The 23,298-nt window shown below is 38.3% G+C and overlaps 1 protein-coding gene across 11 annotated transcripts in view; it reads right to left on the reverse strand.

Moving 5' to 3' along the window:
* Positions 1–2,016: 2,016 nt before the first annotated feature.
* The window catches only part of LOC138713499 (golgin subfamily A member 6-like protein 24), a 588,053-nt gene continuing 566,771 nt past the window's right edge, over positions 2,017–23,298 (reverse strand). For 9 of the 11 annotated variants that reach the window (XM_069845729.1, XM_069845703.1, XM_069845710.1 and 6 more), the window contains 11 exons: positions 21,990–22,094; positions 20,206–20,274; positions 19,922–19,993; positions 19,585–19,650; positions 15,738–15,812; positions 15,303–15,407; positions 8,070–8,144; positions 7,450–7,548; positions 4,363–4,437; positions 3,323–3,406; positions 2,017–3,038 (listed from right to left, as the gene is read on the reverse strand). In XM_069845729.1, the coding sequence (XP_069701830.1) occupies positions 2,517–3,038; positions 3,323–3,406; positions 4,363–4,437; positions 7,450–7,548; positions 8,070–8,144; positions 15,303–15,407; positions 15,738–15,812; positions 19,585–19,650; positions 19,922–19,993; positions 20,206–20,274; positions 21,990–22,094 (1,347 nt within the window). In that variant the 3' untranslated portion in view covers positions 2,017–2,516. Of the gene's footprint in view, positions 3,039–3,322; positions 3,407–4,362; positions 4,438–7,449; positions 7,549–8,069; positions 8,145–15,302; positions 15,408–15,737; positions 15,813–19,584; positions 19,651–19,921; positions 19,994–20,205; positions 20,275–21,989; positions 22,095–22,352; positions 22,428–23,298 lie in introns of all 11 variants that reach the window. The other 2 variants (XM_069845670.1, XM_069845675.1) reach the window with 1 other exon arrangement.

Consider the following 23,298-nt stretch of genomic DNA (forward strand, 5'->3'; position numbering starts at 1 on the left):
TTTCTATCCTTTCAATCCAGATGCAGTTCCTGAGCACCTCTTTAGTATTTATGATGCATCAATCAACAACACAGCTGTAAGAATTACTTTCTGTGCCTCTTCAGGAAATCTCAAAGAAAAGAAAACTTTATTGGCTACAAGTTCTAATGATAACGGGATAATAAGTTGTAATTTCAGCTCAAGTGCCACAATGGCAAATACAGCGACAGCGACTCCTTTCAAATCCCTTCATGAAATAAACTATGTGCCAGCAATCTCTTTTGTTGTGAACAAAAGAAAGCGATCAGTAGAACGCGTTACAGGTGGAGATAAAAATGGAAACACCATCTATGAAAGCCTCCCAGTTCCAAAAAGCTCAAAGTCAAATTCTTCAAAATCTAGTAGATATAGAAGACACTTTTGGAGAAAATATGAAGAAAGTGTCGTCAAATGAAACAAAGTAGATAGTTCCTACTTTAATCTTGCAGTGTAGGCTTTCACGGCCGGAGTCTATAAATGTAGATTCATTTTCCGGGCTGAGAGGCCGTGGTCTATTAGTTGGTTTTATACCAGACGTTTCGTCTGCAACTGCGGCAGACATCTTCAGTGGAGTGGAGCGACCTCGGATACCACTCCACTGAAGATGTCTGCCGCAGTTGCAGACGAAACGTCTGGTATAAAACCAACTAATAGACCACGGCCTCTCAGCCCGGAAAATGAATCTACATCTATAGTTCCTACTTTGTTGAGTGCCTTGAAAATTTTATCAAATGAAGGAAGTCGTTGATTGGATTCAGTGATTTTCCTGCAAGAAGTTGCACAACATGTGGGCTAAGTGCCATATGTGTGGTCGCACTGAAAAACGAGCTCAGAAAATGAACTTATTGGAAAAATAAAATAAGCAACATTATTTAGAGTGTTATTTATCAAATTAATAGTTTAATTTGGGAATTACCACAGCGGGGCATCTCTCCCCTATATGTGTGTATATTACAGTGATGTCGTATCTGATTAATTTTTATTTTACTACTAATTGTGTACGAATTATAGATTGTTCAACATTTTACATAAACCTTTAATGTATTTCACTTGCTATAACACATGAATAAAATATCTGCTTTGGTTTGTTTAATTTTTAAACGATAAAAACTTTAAGTGGGGCAACTCTCCCGGAATAACCTATATCTAACGTAGGCCTAATATTCCGGGAGTAGGCCTTAACTTGTTGCTGGACTAAATTTCTTGCAAGCCGTCATTTTTCACTTCCAGATTCATTCTCGTGTAATGTAGGCCTACACCAATTGAGGGGTGCACGAAAATAAAAAGTAGAGAGGGAAACTAACGTCAGTACCGCATACTGACTTCGGCACTGGAGGCGAATTGAAAGAACAACTCCGGGTCATTTATAACTGACGTGAATTATGTAGCCTATGTAGAGTCACTGAATGGCGGAAAATATGTCAGGGATGTCCGATGCCGTCTGTACTAATCGTAATTGTAAATGTCTGATAACGTACTGAAGGGTGTAGCCTACAGGCCTACGCCTATTTTCTGTACCTAGGCTAGATCTAAGTTTGTAGGCAAGTTTTCTTCTCATAGTCTATCTCAGATATAAATAAGTTAACTGTTTAATTTGACACTTACCTCTTTTCATATAAGTATGGCGGTCACAGCTTACATGACCGTAAACCCTGCTTCACTTTTTCAAGTTATCAGTGGCGTACTTTATCAACGTAATTAGGACAACTTTCTAGGCGTGAATATAGAGTTGGTTGAGGAACAGTGATGCCAACGGAAATGCTTTCGTTCACATAGATTTTGTGAATAAATATAGGCATAAAAATGACCGTAGTATTGATGTGCATGTGAACAGCAGGAATATTAGAGGTAGTCAGTGGCGTATCAAGGTCATCAGAGAGTGTGAGGCGACATACTTACTGTGCTTGAAACAGCCCAGATGAGATGAAGGATCAATGGCGTATCACAACACAATAACAAGAATCCTGTATGTTCTAAATCGACAGTGACACCAACATAAACAATTTTCACATATCTCTATTTTTATTTTGTACAGTAAGTAACTTCAATAATAATTACAATGATGATCCAATAATAATAATAATAATAATAATAATAATAGTAATAATAATAATAATAATAATAATAATAATAACAATAATAATAATAACAATAATAATAATAACAATAATAATAATAATAATCATAATAGGATAGGGACCAATGGCGGGCTTATGTGAGGGCGGCAATGAACCTCCGGGTTCCTTAAAAGCCAGTAAGTAAGTAAGTAAGTAAGTAAATAAGTAATAATAATAATAATAATAATAATAATAATAATAATAATAATAATGAGAAAGCATCAGTGGCGTGTCAAGCACCAACCACAACACCAGAGTAACGACAGCCTAAAGCGATGAAGTAACAGCATTACACGCAGAGCAGTGATGCCAACACAACACATTGCCGCTGGTTACTGTGGTATAATGGTATTGCTGTCGTATTGGCAGCACTGCGCCTGCTCAGCCCTCCAGCATGGCCGCCACTGCTGTGTACCCTAACTCATGAGCCAGGTCCAGGGCCGTCCGTCCCTGCTTATCCCTCGCCCCCCGCTCAGCGCCATGCTGCAACAGCAGCTGCACCACTGGGGCGCGGCCAACATATACTGCACAGTGCAGTGCAGTCCTCTGGTCTGCATCAGGCTCGTTGGGCCGCGCCCCAGCTGCCAGCAGCACCTCACACGCTGCATGGTGCCCATTGTATGCAGCCTCATGCAGAGCAGTGCGGCCAGATGATGCGCCCTTCACATCCGGCCGCGCCCCTCCAGCCAGCAGCGCACTGCACGCATCCTCGTAGCCTTGTCCTGCAGCCAGCCACAAGGGCGTGCAGCCATCATGATCCACGGCGTTCACCTGGCTGCCTGCATCCAGGAGCAGCTGCACCCTGTGTGTGTCCCCCTTTACAGCTGCCCAGTGTAGCTCAGTCCAGCCTTGGCTGTCCTTCTGCTCCAGGTTGGGCCCGATCTCAGCTGCAGCTCTGAGCTTCTGCAGAAGACAAAACAATCTGGTCAGCTAGGTGACAGTTCACTAGGCTGAGTGAAGCTGATAGCAGTAGTAGTGACAGTAGCCATAACTACAGTAATGTCAGTAGTAGTAATAGTAGTAGTAGTAGTAGTAGTAGTAGTGGTGGTGGTGGTAGTAGTAATAGTTCTAATCTGAACACTGAAATTAAGTTTGCTCCCCAACTGCAGCTGGTCGCAATCTCTGTTGTAACAGTTTGTATCAATCATTGCTCAGTAACTGTAACTATGGCAACAGCTCACACTTACTGCTGTCTTCTGGCGCTCCGCTTGCAGTTCGTCTGCCAGCTTCTTCAGTTCCTCCCCCTTCGCTTGCAATGCCTGCTCCTTACTCTGAAATTAAAAACAAATCTGGTGGAAAAGAACATCAGATGTCGATAACTAGACTAGAAACATGACTACATGATGATGATGATGATGATGATAATGATGATAATGATGATGATGATAATGATGGTGATGATGATTTCATGATAATGATAATAATAATACTTACTGGCTTTTAAGGAACCCGGAGGTTCATTGCCGCCCTCACATAAGCCCGCAATTGGTCCCTATCCTGAGCAAGATTAATCCTGTCTCTATCATATCCCACCTCCCTCAAATCCATTTTAATATTATCTTCCCATCTACGTCTCGGACTCCCTAAAGGTCTTTTTCCCTTCGGCCTCCCAACTAACACTCTATATGCATTTCTGGATTCGCCCATACGTGCTACATGCCCTGCCCATCTCAAACGTCTGGATTTAATGTTCCTAATTATGTCAGGTGAAGAATACAATGCGTGCAGTTCTGCGTTGTGTAACTTTCTCCATTCTCCTGTAACTTCATCCCTCTTAGCCCCAAATATTTTCCTAAGCACCTTATTCTCAAACTCCCTTAACCTATGTTCCTCTTTCAAAGTGAGAGTCCAAGTTTCACAACCATACAGAACAACCGGTAATATAACTGTTTTATAAATTCTAACTTTCAGATTTTTTGACAGCAGACTGGATGATAAAAGTTTCTCAACCGATTAATAACAGGCATTTCCCATATTTATTCTGTGTTTAATTTCCTCCCGAGTATCATTTATATTTGTTACTGTTGCTCCCAGATATTTAAATTTCTCCACTTCTTAAAAAGATAAATTTCCAATTTTTATATTTTTTATATTTCCATTAATAATATTAATATTAATAATTTATTATTATAAATATTTTATTTTGATTGTTATTAAAAATTGCAATGCCTGAATGGAGCTGGCAAACTCCCTCGTAACTGTAACCATGGTAACAGCTCACACTTACTTCTTCCTGCTGGCGCCTCATCTCCCGCCCAGCCTCCAATTGTTGTCTCAGCTTCCCCAGCTGATCCTGGTAACTCTGCAATATAAACAATTCTGGATTAGAGAAAGCTCAGCTAGTTAGGTGATAGTCTGAATTGAAGCAACAGGTTTCATGAAGGAATCAAGCTGTTGGTTTCAGGAAATGGGAGAACACCTACCGACGTATAATCTCTGGATAGAAGTTTTCAAATGAAACCTGTTATTCTGCCTATGGTTGTCCCAAAAGAATTAAATAAATGTTATGAGCCCTTAAACAAATTGAACATCTGCAGGAAACACCCTTCACTTTCAAGATGGAGCTTTAAGAAATGGGCCACAGATCGAATACACTACCAGTACATGCTGTGATTTGCATTTTCAATATAAGCCGTAAGAGAAATGGACTGTGGGCCATCTAAGTACCCAGAACATAATTCAGACTTTCATAAGCGCTAAAATAAATGGGCCGTCGGTCATCTAGAGCAGTGGCCGTCAAACTTTGTGAAGATGCAGCCCATTTTTTGGGAAGACATTTAACAACCCTTCCCCCACCCACTACCGTGTATGTGACCTCCTTAAAAAATACAAATCTGTGTAAAATGGAAAATATAAATATTTTACTGAAAACCAGTCGATAGCAGTCAACTTCTAATGTCCCGTACCTTCAAGACGAGAAATCGGGAATATGCAAATCTACTCTCCAATTTATTATTATTTTTTTTTGTCTTTAGACGCGCCTTCCTTATTGATATATCTTTCATAAGCTTTGAATTCAAGTTTGCAAGGCCAAGATGTTAACATAATAACAGCCCAAGCTAAAATTAGCAGATTTCTAAGGAAACTTGATTTCTACTTGACATCACTTCTGAAATGGAAATTTGGTTAACTCTGTTGTATAAAATGATCTATTGAGAGGTGAAGTCGAATTTAAAAGTGTTCGGGAATTTAAGGTTTTGCGTTTGTTTGCACTTAAAAATCGTCGTTAATTTTTTTTCCATGTTTTCCTCATTTTCTTCAAAAATATTTCCAAGATACTTTGGTATCGAAATTATGCCAAGCAAATCGTCTGTAGCTGCATTTAGATTGGCAACAGGCCATGGTTGTTTGGCCAAACACCTGCATACAATTGGAATATATCAATCCCCTAACTGCCTATTGTGCAACTCAAACCAAGAAATGGATTCGGAACACCTCAAAATCTGTGCTTCAGTGGCTAACTATGACAATATCTTTGAAAAATATTGGAGTGCAAGAGGTCAAATGACTTTATTGTCAAATGCCTGGCATTAGAATACAACAACAACAGCAGCAGTAAAGACAACGAAAACAACAACAACACATTTTCTTCTTTGAAAAAGTGATAGATTCTGAAACACAAAGCACCGCTTCTTCGATAAACAACTCGATGGAAACTTGCTAAAGTGGTAAGGTATCACTCAAATACATATACGACTGTTCCTCTCCACAACATTGTGCATAGTATTATTCTCATATCCATTCTTAGATTTTTTTCCCCATTTACTTGAGATTTTATTACTTGTATCCATCTGCGCCTCCTAACCTAGCGATAGGAGGTGGGATTCGACAGTTAAACTTCCATCAAAATATTTTTACAAACTTCTCAGTATGTTCCCTCACCACAAAAAGAACTTCGGCTGACTTTTTATTAATACTCTTTTACCACGCAAGTCTCCCCCAGATGGTTTACACAGTTCATTTTCTTTTGAAGTTTTTGAACTCGCCCATTAGACATGACGGATGTCTCCAAAAATATGTTTTACACACATTAACGCTGTTTGTTTTCAACTTCAGAACGCATTTTCATGTGGTCGAATTGAGATCTTTTGATGTTTCCGAATTGTATTCACGGCGATGTTGTTGAATCGGCAACCGTCCAATTAGTCACGACAGTTAAGCATAGTGACGAGAATAATCTGCTAAAGCCCAAGATCAGGTGAAGGCAGATTTGCTATTGTCTTCAGAAATCAGTTCATTGCAACGTCTAACAGAGCTGCAGTTTTCATCTTCAAACACTTCAGCAGGTATTACCACACTCTTTTTGTGACATACGCCTTCCCAATATTACGATCTATCTTAGCTTTCGCTCGTATATGTATCGAATTATCACGCAAACCTTTCTTGCCCCCTTCCAATTGAATGAGTTCCTCATGCACTGACATGATCAGGACAGCTTGAAGATGATTCTGTAGATTTATACAAACATAACTTTAACATAACAATAGCAGTCATAGCACACGATTGGTGGGGAAGCTACTAGCAGCCATTGTGAGTTACACCGCTACACCAGTAGTGCACGGCGATTACAGTTACTGTAAGAAGATGTAATCGCCTACAGTATTGGCAATAGTAGCGACAGTACCCATAACTACAGTATTGTCAGTATTAGTGACAGTAGCCATAACTACAGTAAAGTCAGTAGTAGTGACAGTAGCCATAACTACAGTAATGTCAGTTTTAGTGACTGTAGCCATAACTACAGTAATGTCAGTAGTAGTGACAGCACCCATAACAGTATCGTCAGTAGCATTGACAGTAGCCATAACTACAGTAATGTCAGTAGTAGTGACAGTACCCATAAATACAGTATTGTCAATAGTGGTGACAGTACCCATAATTACACTATTGTCAATAGTAATGACAGTACCCACAACTACAGTATTGTCAGAACTAGTGACAGTATCCATAACTGCAGTATTGTCAGTAGTAGTGACAGTAACCATAACTAAAGTAATGTCAGTAGTAGTCACAGTAGCCATAACTGCAGTATTTTCAATAGTAGTGGCAGTACCTATAACTACAGTATTGGCAATAGTAGTGACAGTACCCTTAACTACAGTATTGTCAATAGTAGTGACAGTAGCCATAAGTAATGTCAATAGTGACAGTTAGCCATAACTACAGTAATATCAGTAGTAATGGTAGTAGCATTTCTGATCTGAACACTCAAATTCAGTCTGCTCTCCAACTGCAGCTGGTCGCAATCTCTGTTGTAACAGTTTGTATCAATCATTGCTCAGTAACTGTAACCATGGCAACAGCTCACACTTACTGCTGTGTTCTGGCGCTCCGCTTGCAGTTGCTTGCTCGCTTGCTGGTCTGCCAGCTTCTTCAGATCCTCCCCCTTTGCTTGCAGTTCTTCCTCCTTACTCTGCAATTAGAAACAAATCTGGATGAGAAGAACCTCAGATGCCAATAACTTGAATAGAAACATGACTACATGATGATGATGATGACGACGACGACGACGACGACGACGACGATGATGATGATGATGATGGTGGTGGTGGTGGTGGTGGTGGTGGTGATGATTTTATGATAATGGTAATAATAATAATAATACTTTCTGGCTTTTAAGGAACCCGGAGGTTCATTGCCGCCCTCACATAAGCCCGCCATTGATCCCTATCCTGTGCAAGATTAATCCAGTCTCTACCATCATATCCCACCTCCTTCAAATCCATTTTAATATTATCTTCCCATCCACGTCTCGGCCTCCCCAAAGGTCTTTTTCCCGCCGGCCTCCCAACTAACACAATAATAGGCCTAATTTTAATATTAATAATTTCTTCTTATGACTATTTTATTTTGATTATTATTAAACTTTGCAATGACTAAATGGAGCTGGTAAACTCCCTCTCAACTGTAACCACGGTAACAGCTCACACTTACTTCTTCCAGCTGGCGCCTCATCTCCCGCCCAGCCTCCAGTTCTTGTCTCAGCTTCCCCAGCTGATCTTGGTAACTCTGTAATATAAAAAATTCTGGATTAGAGAAAGCTCAGCTGGTTAGGTGATAGTCTGACTTGAAGCAACAGGTTTCATGAAGGAATCAAGCTGATGGTCTCAGGAAATGGGACAACAGCTACCAACGTATAATGTTTGGATAGAGGCTCATCCTGCCTATGGTTATCCCAAAAGAATTAAATAAATGTTATGAGCCCTTAAACAAATTGAACATCTGCAGGAACATACTCTTCACTTTCAAGATGAAGTTTCAAGAAATGGGCCACAGATCGAACACACTACCAGAACGAATTGTAATTTGCATTTTCATGATAAGCCGTAAGAGAAATGGACCGTGGATCACCTAACTACCCAGAATATAATTCAGAAGTTCATAAGCCTTGAAATAAATGGGCCGTTGGTCATCTAGACCAGTGGCCGTCAAACTTTGTGAAGATGCAGCCCATTTTTGGGGGAGATATTTTTACAACACTTCCCCCACCTACTACCGTGCATGTAACCTCCTTAAAAAATACAAATCCTTGTGAAATGGGAAAAAAAATATTTTACGGAAAACCATTCGATAGCATTCAACTTTTAATGTCCCGTACCATCAAGACGAGAAATCGGGAATATGCAAATCTACTTTCCAATTTATTCGTTTTGTCTTTTAGACGTGCCTTCCTTATTGATATATCTTTCATAAGCTTTGAATTCAACTTTGCAAGGCCAAGATGTTAACATAATAACAGCCCAAGCTAAAATTAGCAGATTTCTAAGGAAACTTCACTTCTACTTGACATCACTTCTGAAATGGAAATTTGATTAATTCTGTTGTATAAAATGATCTGTTAAGAGGTGAAGTCGTACAACCGGAATTTATAAATCTTCGGAAATTTAAGGTTTTGCGTTTGCTTGCACTTGAAAATCGTCGTTAATTTTTTCTCCAAATTTTTCTTATTTTCATCAAAAAATATTTCCGAGATATTTTGGTATCGAAATTATACCAAGCAAATCGTCTGTAGCTTCCTTTTAGATTGGCAACAGGCCATGGTTGTTTGGCCAAACACCTCCATAGAATTGGAGTATATCAATCCCCTAACTGCCTATTGTCCAACTCAAACCAAGAAATGGATTCGGAACACCTCAAAATCTGTGCTTCAGTTGCTGATCATGACAATATCTTTGAAAAATATTGGAGTGCAAGAGGTCAAATGACTTTATTGTCAAACGCCTGGCATTAGAAAACAACAACAACAGCAGCAGTAAAGACAACGAAAACAACAACAACACATTTTCTTCTTTGAAAAAGTGATAGATTCTGAAATACAAAGCACCGCTTCTTCGATAAACAACTCGATGGAAACTTGCTGAAGTGGTAAGGTATCATTCAAATACATATACGTCTGTTCCTCTCCATAACATTGTGCATAGTATTATTCTCATATCCAGTCTTAGATTTTTTCCCCCATTTACTTGAGATTTTATTACTTGTATCCATCTGCGCCACCTAACCTAGCGATAGGAGGTGGGATTCGACAGTTAAACTTCCCTCAAAATATTTTTACAAACTTCTCAGTATGTTCCCTCACCACAAAAAGAACTTCGGCTGACTTTTTATTAATACTCTTTTACCACGCAAGTCTCCCCCAGATGGTTTACACAGTTCTTTTTCTTTTGAAGTTTTTGAACTCGCCCATTAGACATGACGGATGTCTCCAAAAATATGTTTTACACACATTAACGCTCTTTGTCTTCAACTTCAGAGCGCATTTTCATGTGGTCGACTTGAGATCTTTTGATGTTTCCGAATTGTATTCACGGCGATGTTGTTGAATCTGCAACCGTCGAATTAGTCACGACAGTTAAGCATAGTGACGAGAATAATCTGCTGAAGCCCAAGATCAGGTGAAGGCAGATTTGCTATTTTCTTCAGAAATCAGTTCATTGCAACGTCTAACAGAGCTACAGTTTTCATCTTCAAACACTTCAGCAGGTATTACCACACACTTTTTTGGGACATACGTCTTCCCAATATTATGATCTATCTTAGCTTTCGCTCGTTCATGTATCGAATTATCACGCAAACGTTTCTTCCCTCCCCACCCCCAGCACTAGAATGAGTTCCTCATGCACTGACATGATCAGGACAGCTTGAAGATGATTCTGTAGATGTATACAAACATAACTTTAACTTAATAACAGTGATAGCACACGATTGGTGGGGAAGCTACTAGCAGGCGTTGTGAGCTATAGGCATCGTGCATGGGTCTCAAAATCGTACTGGTGGCGCCGCGCAGTGCCTCCATTCCTAATTAACTACAGGCTCGCAGTCATTCACTAGTCGTGGGTGATATAGAAAGTACATGCGGCTTTCTGCCGATAAAAAGTTGTAATATTAGTAAGAATGGGTTCATTGATTCATAGTGTTTTGCCCAAGGGCAGGTCTTTCACTGCAAACCCAGCAATCTCCAGTCTTTAATTATTTTATAGACTCAGTGGAAAGTTCAGTACTGCTAGAGGAGTGTAAAAATGTAACTACAAAGTTCCTGAAATATCAGTGAAGTTGTTTGGCATTTAAATCAATTTCAGACCATTGAATGAGGGTGAACAGTCATATTACGAAAACATTAATATACTTATATTTGATGTCATGACGTGTGTAATATTTGTGTGTATAATGTCTCTATAAATTACATATTTTAATGTGATTTAATTCTAAAAGTAGACTTAATTACACTTCCTGAAGAATGGGCGACTGCAAATTCTCTAAAACGCAAAACACTATGAACAATATCATTAACATACTACCTCCGATTGAGGTTCTGGCTGATATGTACATCTGTTATCAGACTGTACATCTCACTTGACGATATGTGTCAGAGGAAGAACAATTGTTTGTATGCATCTGAAGTCTGACTAGTGTAATATGTAGCTAGTCGGCGATATATGCAATGGAAGGGAAAAGGAACTGGCTACCCCATGATATTCTGGCCTAGTTGCCTTATAAGTGGTGCCTTGTTGGTATCACTTATGAGGTTCAGACTTCTCTTTGGACAGTTGAATAAACAACAAGATCAACATGCGGAAGCAGTTCAATTGATAGTTTGTGTAAAATGTTATACTGTATATTTTAATTCGCTGAATGCACCTTTCAACATGAATTCGAACAATGGCAACGCTGTAAGTAGTTTCGACTTCTTCAGCTGTTAATTTACCATCGGGCAGATACGGTGGAGTAACAACAATGATCCCTTTATCGGACTTCATCACCACCTTCTAATAGAGTCAATAATCCGCAGTCAGTTGTCACTCGATCTCCCTTGGTAGCATTTAGATTTGAAGGCCACCATCTGATCCACATTGGGTGGCTGTTCCACTTCTGAACAATTAATTGTCACTCTACATTTTTCAATATTGCAAGCATTGTTTCCTGAATACTTTCTCTGCTAGGCCAAAACCCAAAATTACAGTAACCATTGTGGATGTCCACAACATTAAAGTGGCGGTAAAAATATATTATAATTATAATTGTACGATTAACTCCGAACATGACCCTCATAGCAGAATACGACAATCCAGCTTTCATTTTAATTGGAAAATAGGAGTAGACGATTTTCTTTACTAATCTTACTCTTGGAGTGAATTTTTCGAAAGCTTTCGATGTGAAATACACTAATAAAAATGGCAAAAATAATATGTATGGTCTACATCTTGGGGCGTTTCGACTATCTATGGTAGCTATTTTTGGGTTAAATGATAGAATTGGAAATAGTTCTTATTATGATTCTACGGGTATGATTGTGTTTCAATTGGCAGCAATTTTAACGATATATTCGAAACCACAAATGTCACTCCCATTAAGTCTGGTAGTTCTGTCTCATATTTTATTGTAGAATAATTTCGGAAACTTTGCATTTCATCAAACATATCATCTGTTCCTGAACGCTTGTCATAACATTTCTTATGTGACTTCAGTTCGGCATGTAATGGAATAGACACTTGAGTAGACAATTCACACAATTCAATTGTGAAAGAAAAAACAAAATCACTAAGAATGGTTTCATTTACTTCTGCCTGTATGGCTACTTCATTTTTCGAAATAACACTTGTTGAGCATTCGCCTTCCATAAAACTTAAATTTTCACCTTTTCTTCTTCTTTATGCGTCTCTTTCGTACCTTTCCGGAGCTAGTTGAGATGAGGCAGTCTTTTTCTTGTAATCTTTTATAAAAATACTGGGAACGGTATGCTAGTTTTGGGGGTGTTCTGATCTCGTTCCCAATAAAATGAATACCGCAAATTCTTGCTGCGGGTGTTGGTTTCTAAGGTGAACCATCAGCACTTGAAATCAAGAATTAAATATCGATATGAATACATTTAAAAATAAGTATATCATTATTTATTGTTGCTAATATTATACATAATATATATGTAAAGAACTCAGTAATTATGTACTTTTTGAATTTTAAATGATAAATTCCTGTCGTTGTTAACTTAATGGTTATTTATAAACATAATACTATATACATTCTATTTTTTATATCAGGCCTAGTATATAATAATACTATGATTACAAGCAGTGTAGCCTTATTTACTTTCGTCTGCGTACTGCATGGATCCACAATTAGCGTCGTTGCTCTTCGGTTTTCTGTTTTGGGAATGCATAAAAACAATATCGGTTGGTGTGTACCTATAAGCATTACTACACTCAAGAACACAGCAATTTGCGTTACCTTTCCGCTTTTTAGGATCATCCATATTTCTAATCATTTAACCTGATATGTTAAGTATATTCATACGCTTCAAGCACAACTCTATCGCTGCTGTCCCGCAGTTAGTAACAACAGTCGCCACCAGAGGAGCTTGCACGGTGCCTATACTGCTACACCAGTAGTGGTGCAGCGATTACAGTTACTGTAAGAAGATGTAATCGCCTACAGTATTGGCAATAGTACCGACAGTGCCCATAACTACAGTATTGTCAGTAATAGCAACAGTATCCATAACTACAGTAATGTCAGTTTTAGTGACTGTAGCCATAACTACAGTAATGTTAGTAGTAGTGACAGCACCCATGACTACAGTATTGCCAATAGTATTGAAAGTAGCCATAACTATAGTAATGTCAGTAGTAGTGACAGCACCCATAAATACAGTATTGTCAATAGTATTGACAGTAGCCATAACTACAGTAATGTCAGTAGTAGTGACAGCACCCATAAATACAGTATTGTCAATAGTGGTGACAGTACCCATAATTACACTATTGTCAATAGTAGTAACAGTATCCATAACTACAGAATTGTCAGAACTAGTGACAGTACCCATAACTAAAGTATTGGCAATAGTAGTGGCAGTATCTATAACTACAGTATTGGCAATAGTAGTGACAGTACCCGTAACTATATTATTGTCAGTAGTAGTGACAGTAGCCATAACTGCAGTATTGTCAATAGTAGTGGCAGTATCTATAACTACAGTATTGGCAATAGTAGTGACAGTACCCGCAACTACAGTATTGTCAATAGTAGTGACAGTACCCATAATTACACTATTGTCAGTAGTAGTGACAGTAGCCATAACTGCAGTATTGTAAATAGTGGTGGCAGTAACTATAACTACAGTATTGGCATTAGTAGTAGCAGTACCCGTAACTACAGTATTGTCAATAGTAGTGACAGTACCCATAATTACACTATTGTCAGTAGTAGTGACAGTAGCCATAACTGCAGTATTGTCAATAATAGTGGCAGTATCTATAACTACAGTATTGGCAATAGTAGTGACAGTACCCGTAACTAAAGTATTGTCAGTATTAGTGACAGTAGCCATAACTGCAGCATTGTATCTATAACTACAGTATTGGCAATAGTAGTGACAGTACCCGTAACTACAGTATTGTCAATAGTTGTAACAATACCCATAATTACACTATTGTCAGTAGTAGTGACAGTAGCCATAAGTGCAGTATTGTCAATAATAGTGGCAGTATCTATAACTACAGTATTGGCAATAGTAGTGACAGTACCCGCAACTACAGTATTGTCAATAGTAGTGACAGTACCCATAATTACACTATTGTCAGTAGTAGTGACAGTAGCCATAACTGCAGTATTGTAAATAGTAGTGGCAGTAACTATAACTACAGTATTGGCATTAGTAGTAGCAGTACCCGTAACTACAGTATTGTCAATAGTAGTGACAGTACCCATAATTACACTATTGTCAGTAGTAGTGACAGTAGCCATAACTGCAGTATTGTCAATAATAGTGGCAGTATCTATAACTACAGTATTGGCAATAGTAGTGACAGTACCCGTAACTAAAGTATTGTCAGTATTAGTGACAGTAGCCATAACTGCAGCATTGTATCTATAACTACAGTATTGGCAATAGTAGTGACAGTACCCGTAACTACAGTATTGTCAATAGTTGTGACAATACCCATAATTACACTATTGTCAGTAGTAGTGACAGTAGCATTAAGTGCAGTATTGTCAATAATAGTGGCAGTATCTATAACTACAGTATTGGCAATAGTAGTGACAGTACCCGTAAGTATTGTCAGTAGTAGTCGCAGTAGCCATAACTGCAGTATTGTCAATAGTAGTGTCAGTATCTAAAACTGTAGTATTGGCAATAGTAGTGACAGTACCCGTAATTACAGTATTGTCAATAGTAGTGACAGTACCCATAACTACACTATTGTCAATAATATTGACAGTAGCCATAACTACAGTAATGTCAGTAGGAGTGACAGCACCCATAACTACAGTATTGGCAATAGTAGTGACAGTACCCATAATTGCAGTATTGTCAGTAGTAGTGACAGTAGCCATAACTGCAGTATTGTCAATAGTAGTGGCAGTATCTATAAGTACAATATTGGCAATAGTAGTGACAGTACCCGTAACTAAGTTATTGTCAGTAGTAGTGACAGTAGCCATAAGTACAGTAATGTCAGTAGTGACAGTTGGTATTACTACAGTAATGACTGTAGCCATAACTACAGTAATATCAGTAGTAGTAGTAGCAGTAGTGATAGTAGTGGTGGCAGTTCTAATCTGAACACTCAAATTAAGTTTGCTCTCCAAGTGCAGCTGGTCGCAATCTCTGTTGTAACAGTTTGTATCAATCATTGCTCAGTAACTGTAACCATGGCAACAGCTCACACTTACTGCTGTCTTCTGGCGCTCCGCTTGCAGTTCGTCTGCCAGCTTCTTCAGTTCCTCCCCCTTCGCTTGCAGTTCTCCTCGCAGAGCCCGCAGTGCTTCCTCCTTACTCTGCAATTAAAAACAAATCTGGTTGAGAAGAACCTCAGATGCTGATAACTTGACTAGAAACATGACTACATCATGATGATGATGACGATGATGATGATTATGATTATGATGGTGGTGGTGATGATGATGATGATGATGATGATGATGATGATTATGATTATGATGGTGGTGGTGATGATGATTTTATGATAATGATAATAATAATAATAATATCAATAATATTAATATTAATAATTTCTTATTACAACTATTTTATTTTGAATTTGCAATGACTAAATAGAGCTGGTAAACTCCCTCGTAACTGTAACCGTGGCAACAGCTCACACTTACTTCTTCCAGGTGGCGCCTCATCTCCAGCTCAGCCTGCATTTCTTGTCTCAGCTTCCCCAGCTGATCCTGGTAACTCTGTAATATAAACAATTCTGGATTAGAGAAAGCTCAGCTGGTTAGGTGATAGTCTGACTTGAAGCAACAGGTTTCATGAAGGAATCAAGCTGATGGCCGGTATACAGCATCAGGAAATGAGACAACAGCTACCAACGTATAATGTTTGGATAAAGGCTTTCAAATAAAACCCCTCATTCTGCCTATGGTTGTCCCAAACGAGTTAAATAAATGTTATGAGCCCTTAAACAAATTGAACATCTGCAGGAAACACACTTAACTTTCAACATGAAGTATTAACAAATGGGCCACAGATCGAATACACTACCAGAACGAACTGTAATTTGCATTTTCATGATAAGCCGTAAGAGAAATGGACTGTGGATCACCTATCTACCCAGAATATAATTCAGAAGTTCATAAGCGCTAAAATAAATGGTCCGTTGGTCATCTAGACCAGTGGCCGTCAAACTTTGTGAAGATGCAGCCCATTTTTTGGGGAGATATTTTTACAACCCTTCCCCCACCCACTACCCTGTATGTAATCTACTTAAAAAATACAAATCCTTGTAAAATGGGGAAAAAAAAATATTTTACGGAAAACCATTCGATAGCAGTCAACTTCTAATGTCCCGTACCTTCAAGACGAGAAATCGGGAATATGCAAATCAACTTTCCAATTTATTCGTTTTGTTTTTTAGACGTGCCTTCCTTATTGATATATGTTTCAAAAACTTTGAATTCAAGTTTGCAAGGCCAAGATGTTAACATAATAACAGCCCAAGCTAAAATTAGCAGATTTGTAAGGAAACTTCACTTCTACTTGACATCACTTCTGAAATGGAAATTTGATTAATTCTGTTGTATCAAATGATCTGTTAAGAGGTAAAGTCGTACAACCTGAATTAATAAGTGTTCGGGAATTTAAAGTTTTGCGTTTGCTTGCACTTGAAAATCGTCGTTAATTTTTTTTCCCCTGTTTTCCTCATTTTCACCAAAAAAATATTTCCAAGATATTTTGGTATCGAAATTATACCACGCAAATCGTCTGTAGCTGTATATAGATTGGCAACAGGCCATGACTGTTTGGCCAAGCACCTGCATAGAATTGGAGCATATCAATCCCCTAACTGCCCATTGTGCAATTTAAACCAAGAAATGGATTCGGAACACCTCAAAATCTGTGCTTCAGTGGCTAACCATGACAATATCTTTGAAAAATATTGGAGTGCAAGAGGTCAAATGGAATTAGAAAACAACAAAAACAATAGCAGCAGGAGCAATAACAGCAGGAGCAACAACAGGAGGAGGGGGAGCAGCAGCGGTAGCAACAACAACAACACATTTTCTTCTTTGAAAAAGCAAGCACCGCTTCTTCGATAAACAACTCAACGGAAACTTCCTAAAGTGGTAAGTTATAACTCAATTACATATATGACTGTTCCTCTCCATAACATTGCCCATAGTATTCTCATATCCAGTCTTAGATTTTTTCCCCCTTTTACTTCAGATTTTAATACTTGTATCCATCTGCGCCTCCTAACCTAGCGAGAGGAGGTGGGATTCGACAGTTAAACTTCCATCAAAATATTTTTTACAAACTCTTCAGTATGTTCCCTGACCTCAATAAGAACTGCGGCTGACTTTTTATTCCTACCACGGGAGTCTCTCACAGATGGTTTACCGACTTCTTCTTTATTTTGAAGTTTCTGAACTCCTCCATTAGACATGACGGATGTCTCCAAAAAGATGTTTTGCACACATTAACGCTAATTGTTTACAACTTCACTGATATCACTGTGTTTGTATTGAATATGGAGTCCAGATTTGGAAAGTTATATTTCGGACAACAGGCACATTTTGTGGCATTTAGTCTATTATTTTTTACTTTATTACTATTAAAACATGTTTCTATTGTTATATTCAATGTTGTGTTTGTGTTGCTAAGTACAACATAAATGTATGTTAATAAGGCACCTTTTGTTTTATTTTATAATACATCCCTCACATCTTTACATGACAACCTAGATTGTCGCGACCCATACTTTGGGAACCACTGATCTAGACCTCACTTCCCCATATGTAATCCAGATTTTCATGATTAGCTATCTCCTCATCTAATCTACTCTAAACTTGTCACAGTCCTCTGCCTTCTGTCACTTAACTTTCCCCTCATCTAATCAACTCTAAACTAGTCACTGTCCTTGGACTCCTGTCACTTAAGCGTGATTTAAATGTTGCTGCTTTTAACGCTACTTCCTAGCTTCTTCTGTCGCACCTCGATGCTTTACCAGAATGAATATCTGGCTGGAAAATACGCTAGCTCATAAACATTTACACGGTCCTATCTCCTCTTTTATTTCTTAACTGTTTATAACAGTGGAATATCTTAATAACCGTTCTCCCACATATTTTTCTTTAGCAGGAATAGTCAATTATTTCGTTTCATCTTAACCTCGGGGGGCATAACCTTTGCTTTTTAAGGAACTAGCATTGCAGGACCCAATTACAGAGGACAAGGACAACACATCAAGCGACACGTGTGTCTTATCAAATGTGGTTTGTAGACAGCTGCCTGTTTCACCCCTCGTGCCTGCACTGAAGGCAGATGTATTCACCAGCTGTTAAGAGATTCAGTCCCTGAAGTCCTGACATCCCATTTCTTTGGAAGTTGCTAGTAAAATCAACCGGCTTATCGCTTTGACTGAGCATTAATGTTAGACACCTTCAACATCTCATTGAGCGCATTTTAGTCAATGGGAATTCAAAATAAGACGCTAGTGAAATAAATAAGCAGCTACATTAGAAAATTTTTCTGACAAATTGGCCGGCGAATAAGGAAGCTTGTTCAAAGCAAATACAAGCAGCACCATATAAATCACACTTCAGCTAGCCCCTCACCTAACCCACTCAAACCTTCTCACTGTCCTCGGCCTCCTGTCACTTAGCTATCGCCATTTCCGTCTTTCAGATATTGCCAGTACGGTAACTGTCACTACATTGTGATGTATAATGGAGTACCCATATTTATCATTCAATTAAGTGCCAGGAATTTACTCTGGCAAATTTTTTCTTAAGTAACCACCCAATCGGCGTTGATAATAAGTAGGCCTAGTTATAATTCAAATTCTATGTATACAGGAAAGCAATAGTTGTAAGTTATGATGAACTGCTTATAAATTTTGGAAGCAACGTGTAGACTGTAATTTGTAATTATATTTCCAAATTTTATTCATCACAAATTGCAGATGAAGTTGTCAGAGTGAGAACCCGGTTCTCCGGCATGAATATCAGAATATTTATTCGCTTTACTCTAAAATTCTAAATTACTTTCAAGACAACATACAGGAACCTTATACCTACAATCTGTGCGTTTTCAAAGATCCTGTAGCAGTAGTTGTAGCAAGTCATTACCTACTTTCGGACAATTTACTTCTCTCCTATTTCACCCAACCCGCAGGAATAAAGAACAACATTCGTGCCGACTTAACATTCTTCAGGGATGTGTTGTTTGCGCTTCTTCCGTTGCTGGTGAAATTCATTAAATCTCCAAACATTCTGCTACAACTGCTATGAGCAAGGACCAGTACTCTTGTTCCTTTTAGCTTTTTCCCCTCATTTTCTTCCTCATTGGTTCACAGGGAAAACTATTACAACGACGATTATGAAAATAATGATCAGAAAATGAAGATGGACTTCATCTACTCCGGTCCAAAACTATGTCTAAAGTGCATAAACGGAGTCAATAGAAAACCTATCCTAACTGTAACCATGGTAACAACTCATCACTTACCGCTTCCTGCTGGCGTCGCTTCTCTTCCAGTTCATCTCTGAGATTTGCCAGATCTTCCTCTATACACTGCAATCAATACGAACTGATTCAGAGGAAGCGGAGTTACATTGCCTGGATGCGTCAGTAGTAAATGGAAACCAGGGAACAATGATGACTACGATACAGATATTGATGATAATATTGGTAATAATGATGATATAAGTTAGTACCCTATATTTCAAACAAGAGCACCTCTATCATATATTACTATGCAATAGAACTAAGATTGTACTTAACTATGTAATTTAATTACTAACTGGATCTCAAGGAATCGCTCTGGAAACAGGTCATCACTTACTATTTTGCATTGCAGCCTGTACTCGTACTCTATCAAGTCATTTTCCAGTCTTTCCATCTTTCTTTCTTTAAACTGTAACAAGAAAATTATTTCAGCGGAAGCTCAGTGTGGTGATAGTTTGAGTAGAAACACAATATTTCATGAAGGCAAAGTGACAACTATCATAATTATGATGATTATGCAATGTTAAAAGCACCAAAACTATAACCACAAGTACACATTGAACGAAAAGAGCTCAGGAATGCCTCTGATAAGTGTAACCATGGTAACAGCTGATCACTTACTGCTTCCTCCTGGAGCCATAACCTTTTCTCCTCCTCGTGTTCCAGTCTGAGCTGCTTCATTTTTTCGTTCTGTAAGTGTAACAAAGACAGGTTCAGACTGGCTTTCAGTGAGCTAGATTCCAGTTTGACAGAAAGAAGTTTCCAATAATAAACTAGGGCAGAATAACACAATAAAAACCGCAAGTAAACCTATTATAAAAATGCGTATATAAATGAACCAGTAGAGATAAACATAGACTAGTGATGACAGCTGTAGAAACAGTAGCGACATATACAGTAAATTCACTAGTAGTGATAACTGCAGTCATGTTGATAGCAGTAACAGTAGCAAAAACTACAGTAACATCAGCAGTAGTAAGGAACTTAATATCAGCGATAATTACAGTAATATCGGTAGCTATAACTGCAGTAACTTCAGTAGGAATAACACTAGCGATAACTACAGCAATTTGAGTAGCAGTAACAGTAGCGATAACTACAGTAACGTCAGCAGTAGTAAGGAACTTAATATCAGCGATAATTACAGTAATATCAGTAGCTATAACTGCAGTAACTTCAGTAGGAAAAACACTAGCGATAACTACAGCAATTTGAGTAGCAGTAATAGTAGCGATAACTACAGTAACATGAGCAGTAGTAAGGAACTTAATATCAGCGATAATTACACTAATATCAGTTGCTATAAGTGCAGTAACGTCAGTAGGAATAACACTAGCGATAACTACAGCAATATGAGTAGCAGTAATATTAGCGATAACTACAGTAACGTCAGCAGTAGTAAGGAACTTAATATCAGCGATAATTACAGTAATATCAGTTGCTATAAGTGCAGTAACGTCAGTAGGAATAACACTAGCGATAACTACAGTAATATGAGTAGCAGTAACAGTAGCGATAACTACAGTAATATCAGCAGTAGTAAGAAACTTAATATCAGCAATAATTACAATAATATCGGTAGCTATAACTGCAGCAACTTCATTAGGAATAACACTAGCGATTACTACAGCAATAGGAGTAGCAGTAACAGTAGCGATAACTACAGTAATATCAGCAGTAGTAAGGAACTTAATATCAGCAATATTTACAGTAATATCAGTAGCTATAACTGCAGTAAGTTCAGTAGTATCAGTAGTAGTAATATAACGGATAACTACAGTGATGTCAGTAGTAGTAACAGTAGCGATAAGTGCAGTAATGTCAGTAGGAAGATAGGAAAGAGTGGAAAATGCTGTTTGCACTGAAAGACCTGCTCTTGGCCACAACACTGTGAATGAATGAATTATCAACAAGCATAATAAAATAATTATGTCAGCATTTTTACATACGTAATGAATGGGATGCGTACTCCTTGAGACAACCCCGCATACTCCTGGGCATAGGTGTACTGTAGATTGTATACCAAGGCTCTACCTAAAGGTGAAGCTAGCCGATTGCAGGGATCTTGCTTCGTGTGTTATATCTAAGTAGGTGAACAATGACTTTCTACTATATCGACGGAGCAGTGTAGCAGTGGTAGTAACAGTGACAGTAATAGTGATAGTAGCAGTGGTAGTAGTATTATAAACATAGTTATTTGTAGCAGCAGTAGTAGCAGTAGTAGTAGTAGTAGTAGTAGTAGTAGTAGTAGTAGTAGTAGTAGTAGTAGTAGTAGTGTGAACACTGAAATTACGTTTGTTCTCCAGCTACAGCAGGTCGCAATCTGAGTTGTGACAGTTTGTGTTTTTCCGTTACTGAAAATCATCTAGTAAGTAACTGTAACCATGGCAACAGCTCGCACTTACAGCATCTCTCTGGCGCTCTGCAAGCAGTTCCTCTGCCATATTCTTCAATTCCTTGTCCTTTGCTTCAACTTCTGTTCTCAGTAATCCAAGTTCTTCCTCTTTTCTCTATAATTAAGAACAAATCTGGTTCAGAGGGAACTCAGGTGGATGTGTGATAACTTGACTAGAAACATGACTACCATGATGATGATGATGATGATGATGATAGTTATTATTATAATTATTATTATTATTATTATTATTATTATTATTACTACTACTTGATATGGGGCTATACTGAACAGAGAAATAGCGTATAGAGTGACTGAATAAAGCTGGTAAACTCCCACGTAACTGTAACCATGGTAACACCTCATTACTTACTTCTTCCAGCTGGCGCCTCATCTCCCGCTCAGCTTCCAGTTCTTTTCTCAGCTTCCCCAGCTGATCCTGGTAACTCTGTAATAAAAACAATGCTGGGTTACAGAAAGCTCAGCTAGTTAGGTGACGTTGACTTGAAACAGCGGGTTTCATGAAGCAAAGAAACTGATTGCCCTGTATATGGAACAACATCCGGCATACAGACAACAGCTACAAACGTTAAATGTTTAGATGCAGGCTTCCAAATGAGACATCTCATTCTGCCTATTCTAAGATGTTAAACGAAAGCTATGATTAGTTCTAAAATAAACCGACCATCTCCCGGAACATCTGGATTTTCATAATGAACTCATTAGGAATGGGTCATAGATCAATTACCATAGTCTACCAATATATAATCCGAATTTTGATGTTTGGGCCGTGGACTATATATCCTCCCAGAACGTAATTCCGATTTGCATGGTAAATTCTAAAATAAATATGCCATGAGTCACATAAAATAAAGGTTCCCAAACTTTTCGGAGGCGGAAACCAAGACTTTTGTTTGTGACTCCCTATTACTGTACCAGTAGGCCTACTTAACCCCAGTCGAAAAGTAAATCCAATAAATGACAATTTTACTCAAAACCAGAGGATATCACCCAACTTGCAATCTACCGGTACCTTCAAGATGAGAAATCGGAATATGCAAACCTATTTACCAATTTCCTTCGGCTTCTTATACTGGCCTACCTTGCTGATTGGTCTGCATCTTTCAAACACCCAAACACATTAAATATTAGTAGTTTGTAAGGTCAATATGTACACTAAACGTAATAACAGCCACGTCAAAAGACTTTTCTTTAAGTGCCTCCAACACATCGCAGATTTCTCATCCTTACGTAGAGTTTAAGGTAACGTCTTGCGGTATTAAATCTACAAAAATAAATAAATCATTATTAATATTATA

Source organism: Periplaneta americana, chromosome 2 (assembly GCF_040183065.1).
Source record: "Periplaneta americana isolate PAMFEO1 chromosome 2, P.americana_PAMFEO1_priV1, whole genome shotgun sequence".
NCBI classification, from domain to species: Eukaryota; Metazoa; Arthropoda; class Insecta; order Blattodea; family Blattidae; genus Periplaneta; species Periplaneta americana.